Here is a 19,368-nt window from a genome sequence, read left to right as displayed (position 1 = left end):
GGTATGTTGGAATGCGCAACAGAAACAAATCGTATATAATGGACGCTGAAAACCGGCATCTCCGTGCAACTTGAACCCAGCGCCTAAAGCAGACACTGTTCGCATTGAGGACGGTCGATATCGATAGCTGTGTATGATATTATTAGATACGATTATTCCACCATGTTGCGGGCGACATTATAAATAACAAACACAAACACAACTTGTCTACTCAAAGCTTATACCGCAGTGTTTATGTGTGCGTGTGTATTTAAGGCCAATGAGTCAATGAACAATAGAAATAGACAGTTAGAGCATATTCGTGTCGTTCCACGCCGAATGAAACCAATCACGCCGCTTCGCTCATCGAACACGTCCACTAACCCTTTAGTGTGCACACTGGAACATGGAAAACAATGGACACGTGTTCCCGTTTTTATCCCTGCACCTGGGCGCCCATATGTTGACACTTTTTGCTCTCTAGCTATTTTCTCTCCTTTCCATTCTGATAACCTTCGGCACGCGAGCCGGGAACTGCGGTTCCAATCGGGTTTTCGGCATTCTCTGCTCTTTTTCTGCTTCTCTAAACTAAAGTGTTATCCACTTTTGTGCAGCCCAACGATGGCCATTGAAGATGAGCAGTATGAGAAATGTTTTGAAAATTATATAACCCAACCCGTACAGAGAAAAGCTAGGGGGGTCATGAAGCGCTGATGACTCCCTGAAAATCATTTAAAGCTGCTTTCGTAATGCCAGCAGAACGTAGGCCGTAGGCTCGGATCCCCATAAATTGATTTCGAATGGCAGGCAAAAAGGACAAACCCAAACGTGTAAAACAATCAATCGAGTCCACGTAATCTAATTTACACGAACAAACTACCTTAATAGCAACTGGTTGCTGCTGGGAGCCAAAGTACTAGCGTGCTGCTCCCCGATAACGACTAAAATCTCCCAACTCGGATGTGGTTTACTAAAGTGCCGAGTTAAATTTAATACTGTGCAGGCAACAAACAATCAGGAAAAACGTTATTCCATCACAACCACCACCATACGATTAGCATCACGATCGAGTGAACGATCGCCATTTGAAGCCACACATCACCACCAGAAGGGATGAGCCCCTTGGGCCCGTAGTTTAGGATCTCTAAAATGTCAAATTAGTGTGTACCAGCCCTCCACGTGCGCGTTAAGTGCCACACGTGTGACACTTCCCCGTTTCGAGTCTTCTGCAAAGAGAACAATGCAAAACCAAGAATGCGGTTGCAAGCGAAAAGCGGAGACGGACGTGAGTTGGGTAACGAAAACCCGACGACGAACCGGGGAACCTGGCGTGATATGTAATGTGCCATTAACGAACTCGTCGCCTCCGGAGGATCATATCGTTCTGGAAGCCCGCCGGCGACGGACGGCAGACCGTCAGTCTCGCGGTGGTAGAATGTAAAAGTAGGACCGCTACTTCTAGGTAGTAATGGATCGATCTTCCATCACTCGATCGATAATGTGCTTTGGGGCGTGACTTGAAATGGACCAAGCGGAACACCATGTAGAAGACGGATGCAATGGCAAAACGGATCGACCACTGGGTGAAGTAAGTGTTATGGTTTATGGAAATATTTAGCAAAATGCGAAAAGCAACGCAGACAGCTTTGTCACTCTGTTGTAAATAGGCAGCGGGGAGCGGGAACCCGAAGAAGAAACCTAAACAGTGACCCGATCCGATCTGTTGATCCGGTTCGACGTCGAATGTTGGAATTGGAATTTGAAGGCCTTCGAGTGAATAGGTCCGTTTCGCAACACTTTCCCTTGTTGTCTTCACGTTTAGTGAATTGTCGGTGTATCTGTGTGTACGTGTGTATCATATAGTTGTGGAAAACCATAGTTGATCCTTCCGTTTAAGCTGTCTGCATGTGCGTCCTGAGTGTTTGTTTCGAGCTGCGGTAATGTAGCGTCCGCTGAGGAACCATCTCATTCTGGTTCGATGTCGTGGACTCTTTGCTGTCACCAAGCGGGGTGAGGGCATCGATGCGGCAAACCCAATTCCAGTAACGACGGTACCCTTGACGTAACCACCCCACCAAGCGGCACGGGGAGCGCTGGTAATCGTGTCAATAACCGAAACGGAGCAATTGTGTTAGCCTGAAGAAGTGGCAGGGCCGATGAAATTTCTCATAGTAATGTAACAAATCATAAGCCAACCAAAAATAATGCAAGTTAGAGATGAATTAAATTTAGCACACATACACAGACACACTCTCGGCGTCGCGGTTGCACGACCCGATCCTCGCGGTTGGGTCACTCTCCTTCCTGCCGTGACCCCAAGAAAAACAGGCTGGGCCTGTCGGCGAAGCATGTTACAAGGGAAGCAAAGGAGCACACGTGTGTAGCCTGTGTTGCGCTACCGAACAAAAACGGAGCAGGCGAACCCGTTATTAAGCAAATTGTACCGTTAAGACTATCCCTACTATTACTGTAACTATGACTACTACTACAACTACTACTACTGCTGCATGAAGAATAATAATATTAAAAGAAAACGGAGCCTAGTGGCAGTGCGAGAGGGTTATTGAAAGTTATACTATTATTATTATTATTATGATTACGACGATTAAAGCTAGCGAGAAACGGGGTGGCAAAACAAACGCAACCGCAGCGCAGCGAGAGAGAACTAATTAAACGAATAAACTGAATCTGAACTGGATGGACATATTGAGAGGAAATAAAAACTATAGATGTAATAATATAAAGCGAACTCGGCCGACAAAACCTCGTTTATATTTCGTCCGAAAGCACAATGGCCCCGTTTTGGGCGCCCGAATCTGATCACCAACCGTCGCCCGTGGGGAAATGTTTCGTTTGTTGAAATATTTCAACCTCACAGCGTTTTCATCGAATTTCGATGAGATTCGATGAAAACGCGCGCACTTACTCCGTTTATTTACTAGCGACATTCAATCCACTAGTTTGACTTCACCCTGCGCCATTGTCCTGGTCAGGAGTCTTCGGATTTTGATTGGGAGATTGCTGTAGGAGGAGGAAACGTATATCGTTACCTGAATTCAAAAATAACGGTGAAAATTGGCACTCACTCAAAAATGGACAACAGAAACGGTTTGACCGTGTCGGGCACCACCAACTTCCGCTGGTTCGTTTTGATGGCTTTCACAACGCTCTTTCCCAATGTGGCCGGTTCGTAGATTGGCATACGCCGTAACACCCTGGGAAGAAGATGGTCGCAGAATTGTAGGTGAACCGACCGACCTTAGAGCTTCAAACAGCACTTACTCCGAATGCTTCAGCAGATCCATGGCTTCTTTGCGCGTATTAAATGCAAACGGAAATACGGTCGTCGTGTGGACGTAGTTCGAGTGGCCCCGCAAGTACAGATCGTCCTCCAGGCCATCCATGTAGCCGCGAACGGCAAACTTGGTCATTGCGTACGTTTTCGCCCATCCCGGTGCGACGTACCCAGCGACGGAACTGATCGCCACAATGTGTCCCTTGCGTCGGCGAATCATGTTTTCCAAAAACTCCTGCGTGGTCTAGAGAGAACCCAAACACGGGGATTAGCTTACGTTCAATTCCGAACACCGGCTGCCCATACCCAAATGCCTGCCAAAATGTTGACCTCCACACTGCGTTGGATGTGCGCCGGAAGGTTGTCCACCTCGAAGCTGCTCGGTAAGATGCCAGCATTGTTGATCAGTATGTCCACCGGGCCAAGGTCACGCTGGACGTCGCGTGCAAGTTGCCGAACTGCCTCGTGCACGGACACGTCCACCTGAAAGAGCGACAGTTTAGTTACTTCCTCGAGATAGTATCTCGTTCCTGATCGTGCCACGCTATCCAGCAAGAGCATAGAACGTCCCACTCAGTGGGTGACGGACCCACTTACTGCTCAAATGACCTTTGCCTTGTACCTTGTATGCCACCGCGGACACGTTGTAGCGGCGCAGCTTGGCCACCGTTTCTTGGGCATTCACTTCATCCAGATCGACCACGGCAACGTTGCAGCCTTCCTTTGCCAGCTCCAGAGCGATCGCTTGTCCGAGCCCATTGGCGCCGCCGGTTACCAGCGCCGTTTGGCCGGAAATGGACTTGGGCGGCGGACTGGAGAAACACCCGACCAGCGCTTCCCACCAGAGCGGAATCGATTCAACGAAGAACAGCAGCATGTTCACCAGTATCTCCAGCGCTTCCTGAACACGCTGGGTAGCGGATTTCATCGGAACCGGATCGGCCCACTGGTACCGGACTGCCGGGGGAGCCTCGTCCATCGTCATGTTCTGGCCTTTAACCTCACCTGCACTGCACTTTGCTTCACAACTGCTTGTGCTGAGTTGGACACGCACTGCCAGCGGGTCCGACCGACCGTAGGGAACTGAAACGCAATCTTATCCAATCGAACAGCCTAATCGTATCGCTCAGATAAGGGGTCTAGGTCGGAATGACCACCGAGGGCTGATGGTGAACCTGAGTGCGTTCGTGTGCCTGATTTGCTTTGCGATTAGCTTCGGTTGACCCCCTATTGGGATACTGAACCCGAATTCGAATTGTTGTGAGTAATGAAATTCAACGGTTCAGCAGCGCTCAGCTCCTGGGGCGTGTATTTGCACAACTGTAGCCATTGGCGGTGTCGCTGCCGAGATTCCTATTCGCACCGTACAGTAACACACTAAATTTACTAACCACCCGCCAATGGAGAAGAATATTATAGATTAATCTGAATTCAAATTCAAATTTAAAAACAGTTTAATATTTGTGGCTATAACGTTGCTGAGAGCTGTGATGAAGCGAACCAAATTCTAATGCTAATAATCATCGAGCATGTCAAGCATTAAAAATGGAGTCAAAGGTGAAGTGAATTCAAAATTGCTAATTCTGTTAATTCTTTTTCTCCTCCAGAACATTCAGTTCATGCAAACTGCAACCATAAATTCGGTAAATCGTGTGATCCGATTCCAGCCACTGCCTCTTTTGATTGTGGATCGAGCTTCCATCTTCAAGGACATCATCGGCAAGGACTTCTGGAACAGTTTAGCAGGACATTCAACGGTAAAATCTAAGGCGTCAGTTGAACCCGAAAGGGAACCAAAAAGGAAAGAAAACACATCAAGAATGATGGATTGATTGTTCAAGGTCACCACAAACGGTTATGCTGCCCCCTTTTATGGATCGTCTCCCGCGGTGTGGCACGGAGGTCACCGGCGCAGCAGAGAAAGATGAAAGCATCATCAAACGACCACCACTACTGTGCCCATGTATCGGTCCTTCGCCCGAAGCTCAGTCGATCTTTCGCGTCGATCAGCTGCGATCGGTCGTGAGAGTCTTTTCGCCATCATCTGGACAGTTACTGCGTGTCCGTCGTCGAGTGCGGTTGAACATCGAGATCGAGTGACAATCCGAGGTAAGCTGCTTACGGTTGTGTTGGTCGGTCACCCTGTACCACGATCTCCGGTGTGTTTACACTTCTCTTACAGTAACGGGGTTCCACAAATCGAGATCCTGTTGAAGTTGCTGTTTCCGGATCGACTCTTCCGGAACTTTCGTCTACGCAATGCGGGCTTTGTACGTCGGAACGGTCGTACTGCTGTGCCTGGCCGTGGCCATAGGTAAGGTATACACAAAGTAGCGACCAGTGACTAGTGTGTTGAACTTTTCCCGAAGCCCTCCGTGCGCCGGAGGCACATCACTGCAGCGTGATGTCATCCGGCTCATAAAAACAACCAAAGTGCCGCCGTTCGACAAAGCCCCTCGAAGGCCACACCTTGCCCTCGGGCCAGTTTCGTGCTCATTGCCACCCGCTGTTGCCCTGCCCTGGTGTGGCTTCGTGATCGTTCTGTCGATCTTTCGCCGATTGATTCAATTGAACCCGGTTAAACTTGCAAATGATGCGCCCACGAGAGCTAGGGAATTATAAGCCTCCAACGTGGCTCCATAAGCGACCGTCCGAACGTTGGGAACTTATTCTTCCCGACGTTCCATCTCGCTCGTGCCGCCCAATCGCTTGACCTTCCTGACACCCGCTGCCTGCGAAATGGTCGCGGCTGGCGGATTTTTCTTCTTAATTCACGCCTCACACGCCGACATCTCTCACTGGTCCGGTCCGGTCCAGCTCGCGCTTGCGATACGATCGGGCGATGTTTTGATTTACTGTCGTCCATCGTTCTCCGGCAAACACGTTTTCGCGAGCTAGTTAATCCCATGCTAGCTCATCGGTTCTGGTTCCCACTTCCACCAATACTCAGGTCGATGCTTTTCTACCTCCCTGGAGCCGTCCTAAAAATAGGCATTTGATAATTTAAAAAGAGGTATGCGTTCTCTAATGATAGAGGATAATTGGCTCCGTTTAATTTATGCTGGTCCCCAGGTATCATGTTAAGTTCTTTCGGCATTTCGATGTGCTAAGTGGATTCAATAATTTATTTATCTATTCAACCATAATTCTTTGATTGTGCTTTCCGATGGAATCAGACGACGGCGAGGAATGTAGTCAGCTGGTCGTCTGAAAGGAAAGTAATTTCGCTTGCGAATGCCTTATTCGATGACGCGATTGTGTAATTGTTACTTTCTAAAGGTCGTGCTCGATTAGCCTACGCGTGAAAGTGTCGGATAAGAGCGTAGCCTGTCTCAAACCTTTATTTAAGTTTACAGTTTATCAAATTCTCATGTGGCTTCTGTTTACCTCTGCAAACCCATTCTTCCAGATGCCCAGTGGTTCGGTAGCAAGAAGAAACCGGAAGAGGATCCGAATGTGTCACTGCTCTCGTACGCTCCGGTCGATCCAAGCGTAACGCCCCCGTCGACGGTGGCCACCAGCACCAGTACCACTCCGGAACCGCCATCGACGACCACGAAGAAGGGCTTTTTCGGCAAGCTGTTTGGCGGTGGTTCGAAGAAGGAAGAAAAAGTCGCTTCCACCACGGAAAAAACGACGACGACGACGACGGTAGCGACACCGACCACCAAGAAGCAGGGCTTCTTCGGTGGGTTGTTCGGCGGTGGGAACAAGGACAAAACATCCACCACCACCGTCGCACCATCGACGACGGCGAAGGCAGGAACCACGGCCAAACCGGGAGCGGTTACCACGGCCCGTGCCGGTTCGCCTCCCTTTCCCACAGTGACGACGGCCAAAACGCCGGCAGTGGCCGCCGCAGGAGCCACTCCAACAACCACGGCCAAGACTGTCGCTGGAACACCGACAGTTTCGACGACACCGAAATCGAAGGACGCCTTCCCGGCCCTACCGACGGCACGTGGCAGTGGCAGTCCCACACCGGCACCCGTGTCCACGTCCACCGTGGCCAATGCCTGGACCGCTACGCCACCGACCGGGAAACCGGGAAGCGTAAGCTTCGTACCGACGCCACCGGCACCACCCGGCGCCAAGGTTAGCTCCACACCGGCCTCGGCCTCGGCGGTGGGCGATGGGCCGGCCACGGACGAAGAACTGGTGGCCTTGTCCGAGCTGCTGTTCACCAAGGACTCGAACAGTCCGAGCAAGTACGTCACCACCAACTACCAGAAGCAAACGTCGTCGTTCGTCAACACGGACGAGGCACCGAATCCGTAAGTGAAGGGCCTGGGGCAGGGTCGCTGTTTTCCCCTTCGCATGAGCGGTCACCGACGGGTGCTTGGTGCACTTTTAGATTCCTGGCGGTCGATGAAGCGAAGATCTACGCCATGCCGACGATCGAGAAGATGCACGCCCTGTTCAACAACTACGAGCTAGACACGATGACCAACGAGCACGTGACGCCACTGGAGAAGAAGGAGGAAAACGACTTTGTCGACGCGCTGCTGGCCACGAACGTGATGCGCCAGGCGATGCTGTTCCTGCAGAAGAAGGGTATCGTCACTGCGGACCCGAAAACGCACCACGAGCTACTGAAGACGATTTGGTTCACGCTGTACTCCCGTGGGAACGGCAAGATCGGTAGCTCCGGGTTCGAGCACGTCTTCCTGAACGAGGTCAGCAATGGTACGATGATCGGCCTCCACAACTGGCTGTACGTGTACGACATGGAAAAGAGTGGCCGCATCGACTACAAGGGTTACATCAAGAAGATGGAGCTGGGAACGGTAAGCCACGGAGTGGGGGTGTCTCCCCGGCCCAAAACGGCTAAAGTGCACCTTTCTCGTCCACAGAAGGGAGAAATTGCAAAGGTGCGCCTAACGTTCGACAATCTGCAGAAACCCTCGAACTCGCTGTTCGTCGGCACGTCGCCCGAGTTGGAGATTGCTCTCTACACCGTTTGCTTCCAGATTAGGCCGGACAAGGAGTGCCCGTTGGCGGTGAACGGCAAACCGTTCACGGTGAAAACATTCACGTTCCGCTATCGTGGCAAAAATCTGATTGGTGGTGCGTGGCCCAATATTTAATCACGGCGTCCATCGCCTGCTACAGGTTACTACTGCATGCGTAGCGCATTATGCACGATTATTATGATAGCCTTTTACCTCATTTTCTACTCAAATAAACGGATGTTCGAATTTAAAGAACGGGTCTATCCTTAAGGCCGGTCTACACGCTGCGATCTGCAATGCAATATCGCATGAAGTGACATCTCCGGAGACGTCATAAATGTCACTGCCGCGGGTGGAAATCTGAAGACTCGACATGCAATTTGTGAGCAAATTTCAAACAAGTGCCAGTTTGTCGGTTGACTTGTTGATGTTTTGTTTTGGTCTCTTATTTATATTTTGGACGCTTCGTCAACGTTCGCAAAAGTGAATATGAAAAGTGAAAAGTGAATTTATAAAAATTTACGAAAGTCTGCCATGTCTTTGGCCACTAAAAAATAAAAAATATAGTGATCGCAATAAAAAAGCGGATGCATACAATGCCATTTAAAAGCCATTTCCTCGACACTGTAACCTCTTCGCACGTTCTTTTTTCGCTTTTTAACCGAAAAGCACAATGGTAAGGCAAACCAACACAGTGTTGCTTCCATGGCTGTTTCCACAAACTGGCACTTGTTTGAAATTTGTTCACAAATTGATGCTCGTTTGTTCAGATTTGTAGATTTGCGTAAGTGGCATTAATGACATCTCCGAGAAACGTCATTTACTCAGATATCGCTATCGAATTGGAACGTCTGGACCGCCCATTAGAATTTTAACCGTCCCTGTATAACGCTGGTGGCGCCCTCTGTGTGTGAAGCTTTTTTGCGGAGCTTTGTATTTGTTTGAAATTTTCTACAGACTCTCTTTTCTGTCTCCCTTTTCTTTCTCTCATTCGCATTGTTTACGGACACGATAGAACGGGAGAGAATGAGCGAGAGCAGCTACCGTCCTTTTCCTGCACGGCCCGCCGTGCTCTCTCTCTCTCGCTCTCCTGGTTGCGTATGTTTTGGTTTGGTCTTTCTGCGTCGCTGCTGACGTCAATCCAACAGCGGAAGAGTTGCGCTCAGTTAGTTGGTTTGAGAGTTCCGAGGTGAGCGTACGAGTTGGTGCGTGCGAAGCCCTGGTCGAGACACGCTTCGCACAGAAACGCAGTGTGTGAGAGAGGGAAGATCGAAAGGGTAAGTGCGTGCGTGCGTGGGAAAGGGTCCGGGGAACACGCTCCTGCAACGCAAAATGCGTATGCAATTGAAACGCACATTTCGTGTTCCTCGTGGCGTCGTGATTTGCTCGCCTTGTCCAGTGTCGCCCGTTGGCTGTGTTGGTGGCTTTTCTATCGATCGGCCGGGTGGTGGAAAAACAGGGCACCGGGAGTGTTTGTGTAATATGGCCACACAGCATCTTCGCGTCGCGGGGGGGTCCCGAAGCCACACGGCCGCCGGCCCGTGCCTGCGCGAGAGCGAGAGGCCCCGGTGCGCGCCCGCGCCCTCACGCCCGAGTGAGACGGGCGCAGGCTTTCACCGCGGCCGAGCGCGAAAGAGAAAGCACCAACGAGCCCGCCGCCAGAAGAAATCAGCGCTGCTGCCGCTGCTATTACTGCTCCGATTTGCGAGTGTCGAAAACTGTGTCGAAAGTGTGCGCGTGTGTGTTTCAGCACCGGAGCTGACTTCTCGCGGGTGTGTTTCGCATACCCGCAGCGTGACCGACGGCCGGCCTTCCGCAAAGGTCCTGTGCTCCAGCGCGTGGAAACCCTTTCCGTGTGCCGGGAGTACGTAGCCCTCCCCGCGGCAAGATCAACGAGTGACGGGTTTAGTGTTTGTGATTGACAAGTTGGCCAGCCCCCGAGGAGGATTGGCGCGTGGGAGCCACCTGGAGGTCTGCAGATTTTCTCGTTTTCCTGTCTCGCACGGGAGAAGCAAACAAATTCGCCACCAACGCACGCATACACACAGCCACACGCGCACGCACGCCATCAGGACCGCACCTTGAAACTCAGCCCCGAGCTGGGGTAATCCTGGGAGTTGTCAAACTCAACGCGAGGGACACGCCACCCACGGCCGCGAGCCCCGAGGGTCGTTTGAAGTGTTTTTCTGCTCCGCTCCGGAAAAGTGTCCGCACTGTTCTTGTTGTTGTTTGTTCCATTCTTCACCAGCTCGCTCACTGGCTGCTGCTGGTGATGGTGGTGTGAAGAGTCACGCTTTGGTCGGCCGCCGCCGCTGACAGCCAAGGGCCAAGGCCCTGCCCGGATGCTGCAGCGGAGAGCATCGACCGGAGTGCAGGGAATGGTTTTTCAATTTGTGTCGCGGGGAGGCGAGCAAACCGCCCTTCGGATAATCCCTCCGGTGCGTTACTTTGATTACGTATCATTGCCTTGGCGAATCCCGTATCAAACTGTGCTGTGCTGTGTGTCCTTTTTTAGGCCCTTCGTTGCCAGCAGGGCGTTTGACGGGCCAACGCAGAGCCAATTACCGTGGCGTACCCAACAGCATAAGCACGTGACGGTCCTCCGGACGCCCATGGTTTCTTCTATTTTTAGTAAATAATTGCAAATCAGAACTGCTGCCCCGACGGAGGTCCAGCTCAGGAGAGATGTGAATTATTTATCAAAGCAATCTACAATGTTTTAAAATTTTCCATATCCAGCTCGCTGCTTTGTTGCCGTTCCGCGTGGCGATGTGTGATGTGCTAAGAGAGTTTGACCAGTAGCTCGTGGCGTCCCTCCGAATACGATGAAGCTCGTTGGGAATGTGTGCCGGAAATAAGCGAGCAGTAAGTTTGTGAGCAACGATCGTGCGGAACGGTGTCCTTTTTGCGTGACCATCTCCAACAGCCCACACTGTGCTGAGCCTCCAAAGGCGACCAACAGAGTTTCGGTGGGCGCGGTGAGCGGTGGTTCCCGTGCTAGACGGGAAGGCGTGTGCTGAAATCGTGGGGCAATCCGCGTGTCCTCCCATCGGTGGAAAAAGTGAACCAGTGTGTACCTGCTTTGAGTGTGCTCCGGGAGTGTTGAAAATGTGCTGCTAAAGGATAAAACGCATCGAATAGCAAGATTGGTGATCGAAATATCGAGAATTAAGTGAGAAAAGAGCAACTGAAGCCGAAATTAGAAACAGCACCGCGATGCAGTACGGCAACGTAATCATGGAGCAGCATCAGCCCGCCCCGTCCTTCCTGGTGCAGCTGCTGCACTCGGTACCGCACATCAACATCACGCTGCACCGGGTCAACGATACGTTCAATCCGAACAGCACCATCTACATCGAGGTATGCTCCCGGTTGCGATATTAGAAGTGGAAAAAAAGATTTACTTTGTGCGTCCTCTCGCCAACATAAATTATATCTTTTTGACTGGGTTTTTAGTGGGTGAAGCAAAGATTAAATCAAATCCCAACAAATAGCGTAACTATTTCTCGTAACAAACACACATATATAGAACGCGCATAGCCTGCTCGGATCACGAAGTGTCACAATTGCGATTGCTGGGAACCCCACGGGAGCGATAAGGAAAACCCAATAGAGAGAGCATTAGATTATGGGTTGCTGTGGATGGAAAATAGAGAATGGCTTGGTAGAGAGAAAGAGATGAGAGTGTGACGAACACGCTCGGCAAAGTTGCAGTGTCAACATTGTACATGGCTGATGATTTTTCCCTATACATCGTATTTTGTTTAAATGTGTTTGCTCCGTTTAAGACTTCAGTTTTCTCTGATTTTCTCGATTTTCGATATTTCAAAAATGTCGAGGAAAAAAGTCTCACTCGGAAACAAGTGACTGCGGCCACGAATCTGGCAACACTTCTCTCTCGCATCACAGCATCAACGCGGAGAGCGACGCAAGGATGCTCAGCGTTGGCCTACCACGTTTTCCGTCTGTGTATGTGCGTGCGGGTTGCTGCACACACATGCGACCGGCGCGAACCGAATGGTTGACACCCACCCACTACGTTAAAAGCCTGATCCTTGCCCTGTGTTGCGTGGAAATGTTTCGTGTTTCAATTTGCCCCGAAGCGTGTGACACTAATGGTGCTTTTGATGAAAATTTATTTAACGTCATTCTGTCCATTCTGTTCAGCTCCGTATCGAACACAACTCGGAATGACTGGCGAAAAAGCGTAGCGAGGGAAAAAGAAGCTCCCTCATTAGCTACGCAAACCATACCGGAACCAACACAAAGGCACGGTCCTGCACAGGGATCGGCATCCTGCGTACGGATTTGCACAAACTGACGCCCGGTGGTGTGCGTGTTGCTTGCGCCTCCTCGTGCCGACGAAACGTCAGTCCTTCAGCTGCAAACTCTTCCAAAGGCACTCGTCAGCATCCTCCGACAATACAAGAATGCTCTTTGCGGATCCTAAGGACGTTGCTCTCTCTCTCTCTCTTTCTTTCCATTCTGTTGAATGTGTTAGTAACCAGAGTGGTAGCAGAACATTCGGCGTGGCTTGAAATGTGACAAAAGCCCTAGAAATTTCACGCCTCACGCTGACTTCAATAGGATGAGAAACTTCCTGCAAGGACCTCACGGTGCCAAACCATCCACGAAAAAAGGCGACACATTTTTCCTTTCTACACACATGTGTGGGTGCGGGCATCGAACGAGTCGCGTATGTGTTGTGTGCAGCCCGTCCACAGAGTGTATGCGTGCCACCCGTTTTAGTGCCGGGAGAATACCTTTTCATCACCTCAGCATCCTCTCAGCTTGTGTTGAAGTGTTTCGACTCCATGCCCCCCGCCACCGTACCATTCTCACGCAATTCTGTTAGGAGACCTGATCATACTTTTGGCAATAATAGGCGAATTTTGCTCCGATCGAAGGAGCGTGAGAGAAAACCCCGGTTCGGGCGCGGTGGAGAATTTTCTCCATTTCCCCACTAAACACACACGGGATTTCCACAGGATCCACAGGATGTGGCACATGGTTGCTCCCCGTGTCGCTGGCGCTATCGATGGCTAAACGGGTGGAGATTGATTGAGTGATTGACTAATCGAATTCGACAACTGCTGGTGCTGGTGGGAGCTCCGGCTGCCATGACGTAACGCATCTTCCCAAGTTCGCTCGCTTCGATTGCGGAGATTGAGACCATTAACAGTGGCACCGGTCTCCGCTCTCTACACCCGAGGACCCGAAAACGGCTCCTTTCAGGAGCGCCCGCCCACGCGCGGCTTCGCTTTTGATGAGACATTTGATGTTTCCAGCATGGATCGATCATCGAGCATCGCCGACGCCACCACCGACGTTACCGTTTATGTGAAAAGGGCGGGCATAACGATGGCACTGACGACGTGATTGAATTTATTTCGCGTGACTCTGTAATTAGTTGATTGCATGGGTTTTGCGATCGTGTGCCGACCGCTCTTTGATGGTATTGGAAATTAAAATAAACGGCCTACTCCGGAGGCACCTTTCTCCATCGGTTCAATGGGAACAGTTGGAACCGGTTGAAATTTGAAACATATTTTGTGAACCTATTTTGGTACATACTAAAACTATTCTCATGCGTTTCGTGTTTTATAGATGTGTTCGCATTTATCGAATTAAGTATACATTTGTTGTTCATAAACAAAAAAGGGAAACTAAAAATAGCATCCAAAGAAAGGGCATGTGGAGCTTTGACAGCACAAGAAAAACTATTATTACCGAGCCAAGCAAAACAAAAAACAATGCTCGCGGAATGTAATCTCGGTCTGTTCGACCAATAAAACAAAGCTGCCCGCGAGGTTCACAAAAGTAAACCAACGGCGTCTCGTCAGTGAGAGAGTAAAACTGTCGAACGAAGGTACGCTCGGAACCGGGTGCCGGTTTATGGTCCCACGCCGCGAGGTTCGTTATTTATGTTGGGTATCCGAACTGTGGTCGGTTTCATAGGCCATAGCACCTAAGCACCAACGCTGGCGCAGTGTTCGCCCGACCGGTCCGCCACATTCCGAGCGGACTGTGAGTCACGGAGATACGGAAGCGCTTTCTTTCGCCCGCCGACCGACATTGATGGATCGTGAAATCTAATTCGGCAGTGCGACACGCACGGCAAAACCCTCGGAAAACCCAATAAACGTTATCGGGAAATTATGTTGAGCGCTTCTCCTCCGAAGAGCTACAATTTGTGGCTTCGCTTCAACCGGCATCTTCTTCGCCATCTATCGTTTACGGGGCTCAAATGAGGCATGTGGGAAATTGTATTGTAAGGCGGTTTTAGGCACAAGTGTTGCACAAGCACCACATCAGCTACTTCCCGTTTCCGCCGACATGGGCCCTCCCAGGTTCCCTCGGCCTCATGCCGGCTGGCTAGGGAAATTAATCATGCCAAACTCACTCCAATCCGAATACCGGTTCTCGAGTGTCAGATGTGTTGTTCCGTGTGAACAAATAGCTTCTTGACTCAACACCGGAAAGAAAAATGTGAAAAACTGTGTCAAAATGCATCCAACCGAGGGTAAATCCGTGAGTCTGCCACTGAAGAGAGCGGTTGGCCCCCGAAACTTCATCGATGTCTCAGCGACCACCGGGACCATCGCTCAAGCCTTTCCCTTCCACAGGGAGGTCACATCGACTGTGCATGTGTACGTGATATCTGACTAATCCTTTCGCCAGACACGGATACAGCTGCCGCCGGCGGTCACGGCGCCGTCTGCCCCGGAAGTCGATGTCAACCAACTCGTGGGCCCGTGGGTCGTCCAACTGTGTTCGGTTCGGTATGCTGTGCGATGTTTGCACATGATTTGCTGAAGTGCAGAACACTGCGCCCGGGATGTTCCTTCGACCGGGGAGCGAAAGCGATAACACCAATAGACCAGCTTGCAGTTTTGTGATAAAACTTCGGGAAACGACTAGAAACGCCGTACCCCGGGGTCCGTATCACGGTTTGTGAATGCAGTGCACTGGGCGTGCCAGAAACTTATCTGTGAGGCACCGGGTCTGGTCCCGTCGCCGGTTGCAAAATCGGTCCTTTGGCGTCCACTTCCGGGCTGACACTGGTACCACGCGGACACGCCACGTGCGGCGCATAAGCAAACATGTGCTAACGCGAGCTATGTCCCCCCGCGTAAGTCGCCGATCTTTTTCGGGTTACCACGATTGTGGAGTAACTTCGTTATCGCGTCGTGACCCACTCTGGTCCATCTTCATATCTGGAGTCTCTGGAATGAGGTATTTCCAGATAACAACACTTCCTGGTCGACTGGTGTCCACATAATTAATCTCTCGTCGGTTCGGTCGGGAAAGCATCTTCATTCGGAGGCGCATAAATGGGAATCATCGGCAATGTTCCGTCCGTAGCCCTCGAATGACCAAAACAGACCCAATTAATGGTTCGATATGGTAACCGGAAGTTTAATTGTGTTTTTGGGCGTCCCACTAATGGCCGACCACGGACCGTAATCAAGCCGTTTACTGAACTCGGAGCCTTATCGTAAAGCGGGAAAATGGCGTCGATTCATTGCGCTCGTTGGGCTGTGAACGGTAAGAAGCTTTCCAACGATCGATCGTCGCCCGTCGGGATCGGCCGTCGGCGTCGGGTGACTTTTTTCCAGCCCTTCCCCTTGGCCTATGCAAATACTGGCCGGGCGTGCGGAGCATATTTTTTTTCCTAACGCCGTCACGTGAGTGTCGGAGCGTCACCATGTTCGCCCTAATGACTACCATATGTTGTCGGTTAAAATGGCCGCGTTTTTGCCTTGCTCGACTCGCACCCGGCCGGGTTTTGTCGTCGTCGTCGTCGTCCCCGGTCCCAAGGCTCTCCTCCAAAGTGTGCTGCAAAATTTGTGCTAGAGCGACCTGTTACAGTCATTAATAGGGCCACCACCACACACGGCAAAGTGCTGGAAAAGCGAAAAGTTACAATGTGTGTGCGCAGGTTTTTGGGCGGGTTTTTTTTGTGAGATTGAAATGGGCGCCCAAAAAATTAACGTTAACTGCCTGTCCGTGCTGCCGTGTTTCGCGTGTGCATTTTCCGGACGTGTGGCGTTGGTACATTTTTGCGGTTTTTTTTTGCGGGCACTCCATGATTCACGGGGTGGAAAAACTGATTTTAAATTGATTTTTTTTTCCTTTGCAAAACAAGCCGGCACAGGAAATGGGAAGAATTTTAAATACTCCAGCACGGCTCTCCAGATCCGGAACACGCACGGAACGACGAAACATCACCGTGCCGTGAGTGTCTGTGTGGTGGAGTCTTTTTCATTAGGCCCGGTGCAGGAACATGGTCTTCGGTATATGAAACTCGACCGTAACGAGAGGAGCTCTTATGGTGGAACAAAAGTTTACAAATGATGATGTTGTGGAGCATAACATTTCTTTTTCGCCTGCCACGCTCGTCCGTCCAGTCTTTCGGGACCCCAGCTTGAAACTTGCCTGAAACGGACATTGCCACGGCGACGGGGCGGCGGTGTAAATTTCTATCGCTCCGGTTCCCCGGTGGTGCTCGGGTTGCGCTGGTGTTTGTTTATGCTGCTCTATGCTGTGGCCACGCACACCCTCGGACTGGGTGCATTCGCTCGTGTGAGACGGCTCAATTCCAGATGTTTGGCCACCACGGTTCATTTCACGTTTTCGGGTGCGATAGTTTCGGTGTTTGGTTCGCCGACGACTGATGATGATGATGCTGACGACGGAGCACGGCCGTAAGAGAGAGGAATCTTCAAATGGTTTCCTGCTAAATGGTGTTTACCTAAGTGTACGGGAAATAAATCAGACATCTGTGCCCCCTTCAGCATCAAACGTCGGTTTCTGTCTCTGCGTACGGTACGGTTATGTTTTCGTTTTGGGACTTTTGTTTGGTCCCCATTCACGGACGGACGGACCCTTTGCTTCATTCAGAGAGTTTCAGACAACACTTACTCGTACATCGGCACTCTTTTTCACGTGGGTTTTGTAAACGAGAAACCAGTAGAATTTTAACATTGATTCCTTCGGATGCGCACTAGTGCACCTTTTCACTGTGTCACTTAACACCGCAATGGTATCGGTTTCTTCGCAAATAACTTTTGCATGAGAATGGCACGAACACGCAACTCATGTTGCTGTGCGTTCCTCGCAGGACCTTGGTTGGCGCAGCGAAGCAACGGTCAAAGGTGAAGCATCCGCGGTTTCTTAGTTGGCTCTGCGTTCTTGTGGTATGCGTTTGCGAAAAAGGCAGTAAAAAGTTGCTGAAGTTGTAACCATGGCAACCGATCGGTCTTTCTGTGCCGTTTGGTCTCGTAAGCACCCTCGGCATGAGTGTCCCTAATATCGAATTAAGTTAAAAGAAGTTTCTGAATATTGCAACATATCACAACAAGGTGCAAAGTTGCCCAGTTTCCGGTTTCCGTAAGTAAAGTGTCCACCTAGTACCAAAATGTACCCTCAAACGAGCGCCAAAGGCGAGCGAAATCTTGTCATATGTTCTCCTGCGCGCAATGTGACTCCCTTCTTTTTGATGCCCATAACCTGTTATGCAAAAACTCATTCACTTCGGCGGGTCCCACAGCGGCGGGTCCCCATGTAGTAACGCCCATCAATTTTCCCCGGCCCCCGCTTGCAGGGAGCCTACAGAAATTGATTGCCGTTCGCCATCTTCCGGGCTCACCATCTTGAAGGGTCTTTCGTGCATTAACCACTTTCACTTCCATTAACCCACCGAAAGCTCATCAAGAGCGCACCAGATATTGTCTTTCGGACCGTGTGGATACACGGGGGTCCCTTTTGTGAAGTCACCTCACAAAACACCTGAAAACGGAAGGGGAGACGTGCCGTGTCTGCGCCGGCTTCAATCGATTGTGGTGGCGACTTTGGCGATAAATTTCCATTTCCCAAGCCTCAGACTAGGGGGGCGGGGGCGACACACTCGAGCCTGCGTGGTCCAAGCCGAGTCAGCTTGTGTGGATTATTTACTGTCTTATAGTCACCGTCGCTTTCTAAGGCCCCGAACCGGGCCCGGCACGTTCGCATCTCGTTATTTATGATAATGCATGATTTGGGCTTACGGCCAATGGTTCCTATGCTCCTTTTTCGCCGGTTAGCAACGGGTTTGCCTGCCAAGTGTTTCGTGCCTGTGCTTTTAAATTAACAAACGACTCTTTAATAACGATTTGATGAGGAATCCTCCGTTGATACAGTGCTGACGGTAATTGGGCCAAACATTTTTTCCAAACATTTTTTGCCCAACCCATCTCGAACATACAACTCGATTTCGCTTCCCCGAAAGAGTTTCGTCCTTTCAGAAAAAAAAACATTATTTTTAGAATTCAATAAATGAGGAAATGAAGCCTGCGATGACCATCCGTCGCCCGTTACTCGTCAGTGACCATCATCCAACCGTTTTTCGAGGGTGAACCCATTTTTTTGGCGGCAAAACGCGTAACATTGATTGAGCCGTGAGATTGTCCGGTACTTAAATACGCCGACCGCCGTATCACCGACTGAACCCGTTACCAACACGCCGCCGGAAGGTGCTGATTCTTCGTGTTTTAGTACTGGGAGCTGGCGGCGGGATATTTATAGGCAGAGCCCCGCACTCGCAACCGGTTTGTGTTGGCCGGAGTCTTTCTTTCTCGTTGTTTTTGTTTGGCTGCTCCTTCCCGAAAGGATCGATTATCTCCAAAGGGATCCTGCGGAGCGCGGTGTCGGCACGTGGCCGGCCGTGGTTTCGAAATGGTTGTTTCACGGGCAACCACGCCCGGATCACGTACACCGGAGCCACCATTCTTGCGTAACGAAGCCCGCCGCCTTCTCGGGTTTCGTGGTCGACTTTGTCTTTCGTTTTTTGCAACCATTTTTTTTTCTCATCTCTCTGTCATCCACGGCGTCGATTGACTCCCGGATTCGGTTGCCACGGCTTCGCGGAAAAATGATTTCGTTCTTATAAATATTAATTCCCTCAAACAGTTCCCCCGGATGGGCGCAACGGTTGTTGGACCACCGCGAAACGGTCTATTTCGTTCCGCGCGCCCAGAGTTCGCACAACGCCAATAGAAAATAGATAGAAAAAGCTGGGCAACGAAATTATTGCCCCGTCGTACGGCCGTTGAGCTCGCGCACGACCGGAAGTTGACGGTCAGCTCGAGGCGCGATTCCCCT

At 50.7% G+C, this 19,368-nt stretch overlaps 3 protein-coding genes across 3 annotated transcripts in view; 2 read left to right on the top strand and 1 right to left on the bottom strand.

Annotated features, from left to right (window-relative positions):
- Positions 1 to 2,780: 2,780 nt before the first annotated feature.
- LOC131206945 (estradiol 17-beta-dehydrogenase 11-like) lies at positions 2,781 to 4,325 on the bottom strand. Its single transcript, XM_058199549.1, has 5 exons — positions 3,897 to 4,325; positions 3,581 to 3,757; positions 3,262 to 3,518; positions 3,066 to 3,194; positions 2,781 to 3,000 (listed from the first exon to the last, which is right to left on the bottom strand). Exons 1-5 carry the CDS (start codon positions 4,257 to 4,259, stop codon positions 2,928 to 2,930), a joined length of 999 nt encoding a protein of 332 aa, XP_058055532.1. The 5' UTR covers positions 4,260 to 4,325; the 3' UTR covers positions 2,781 to 2,927.
- Positions 4,326 to 5,454: 1,129 nt separating this feature from the next.
- On the top strand, positions 5,455 to 8,588 carry LOC131206943 (endoribonuclease CG2145). The gene is made up of 4 exons (XM_058199548.1): positions 5,455 to 5,588; positions 6,684 to 7,548; positions 7,629 to 8,061; positions 8,128 to 8,588. Exons 1-4 carry the CDS (start codon positions 5,534 to 5,536, stop codon positions 8,359 to 8,361), a joined length of 1,587 nt encoding a protein of 528 aa, XP_058055531.1. The 5' UTR covers positions 5,455 to 5,533; the 3' UTR covers positions 8,362 to 8,588.
- A 2,854-nt stretch (positions 8,589 to 11,442) lies between these two features.
- Positions 11,443 to 19,368, top strand: part of LOC131209875 (protein tweety-2-like) — a 33,051-nt gene continuing 25,125 nt past the window's right edge. The window contains exon 1 of the mRNA XM_058203025.1: positions 11,443 to 11,586. Coding sequence (XP_058059008.1) covers positions 11,443 to 11,586 — 144 coding nt within the window. The remainder of the gene's footprint in view (positions 11,587 to 19,368) is intronic.

The sequence above is a fragment of the Anopheles bellator genome, chromosome 2 (genome assembly GCF_943735745.2).
Source record: "Anopheles bellator chromosome 2, idAnoBellAS_SP24_06.2, whole genome shotgun sequence".
Taxonomy (NCBI): domain Eukaryota; kingdom Metazoa; phylum Arthropoda; class Insecta; order Diptera; family Culicidae; genus Anopheles; species Anopheles bellator.
Note: the sequence above shows the minus strand (reverse complement) of the source record. Positions and strands in the feature narration are given on the sequence as shown.

Coding starts and splice junctions, on each gene's coding strand:
- LOC131206945 (XM_058199549.1), bottom strand. CDS start 4,259: ATGACGATGGACGAGGCTCCCCCGGCAGTCCGGTACCAGTGGGCCGAT. Junction 3,758..3,896: donor TGTCCGCGGTGGCATACAAG/GTACAAGGCAAA, acceptor TCGCTCTTTCAG/GTGGACGTGTCCGTGCACGA. Junction 3,195..3,261: donor GATCTGCTGAAGCATTCGGA/GTAAGTGCTGTT, acceptor TCTTCTTCCCAG/GGTGTTACGGCGTATGCCAA.
- LOC131206943 (XM_058199548.1), top strand. CDS start 5,534: ATGCGGGCTTTGTACGTCGGAACGGTCGTACTGCTGTGCCTGGCCGTG. Junction 5,589..6,683: donor GTGCCTGGCCGTGGCCATAG/GTAAGGTATACA, acceptor CCATTCTTCCAG/ATGCCCAGTGGTTCGGTAGC. Junction 8,062..8,127: donor AGAAGATGGAGCTGGGAACG/GTAAGCCACGGA, acceptor TCTCGTCCACAG/AAGGGAGAAATTGCAAAGGT.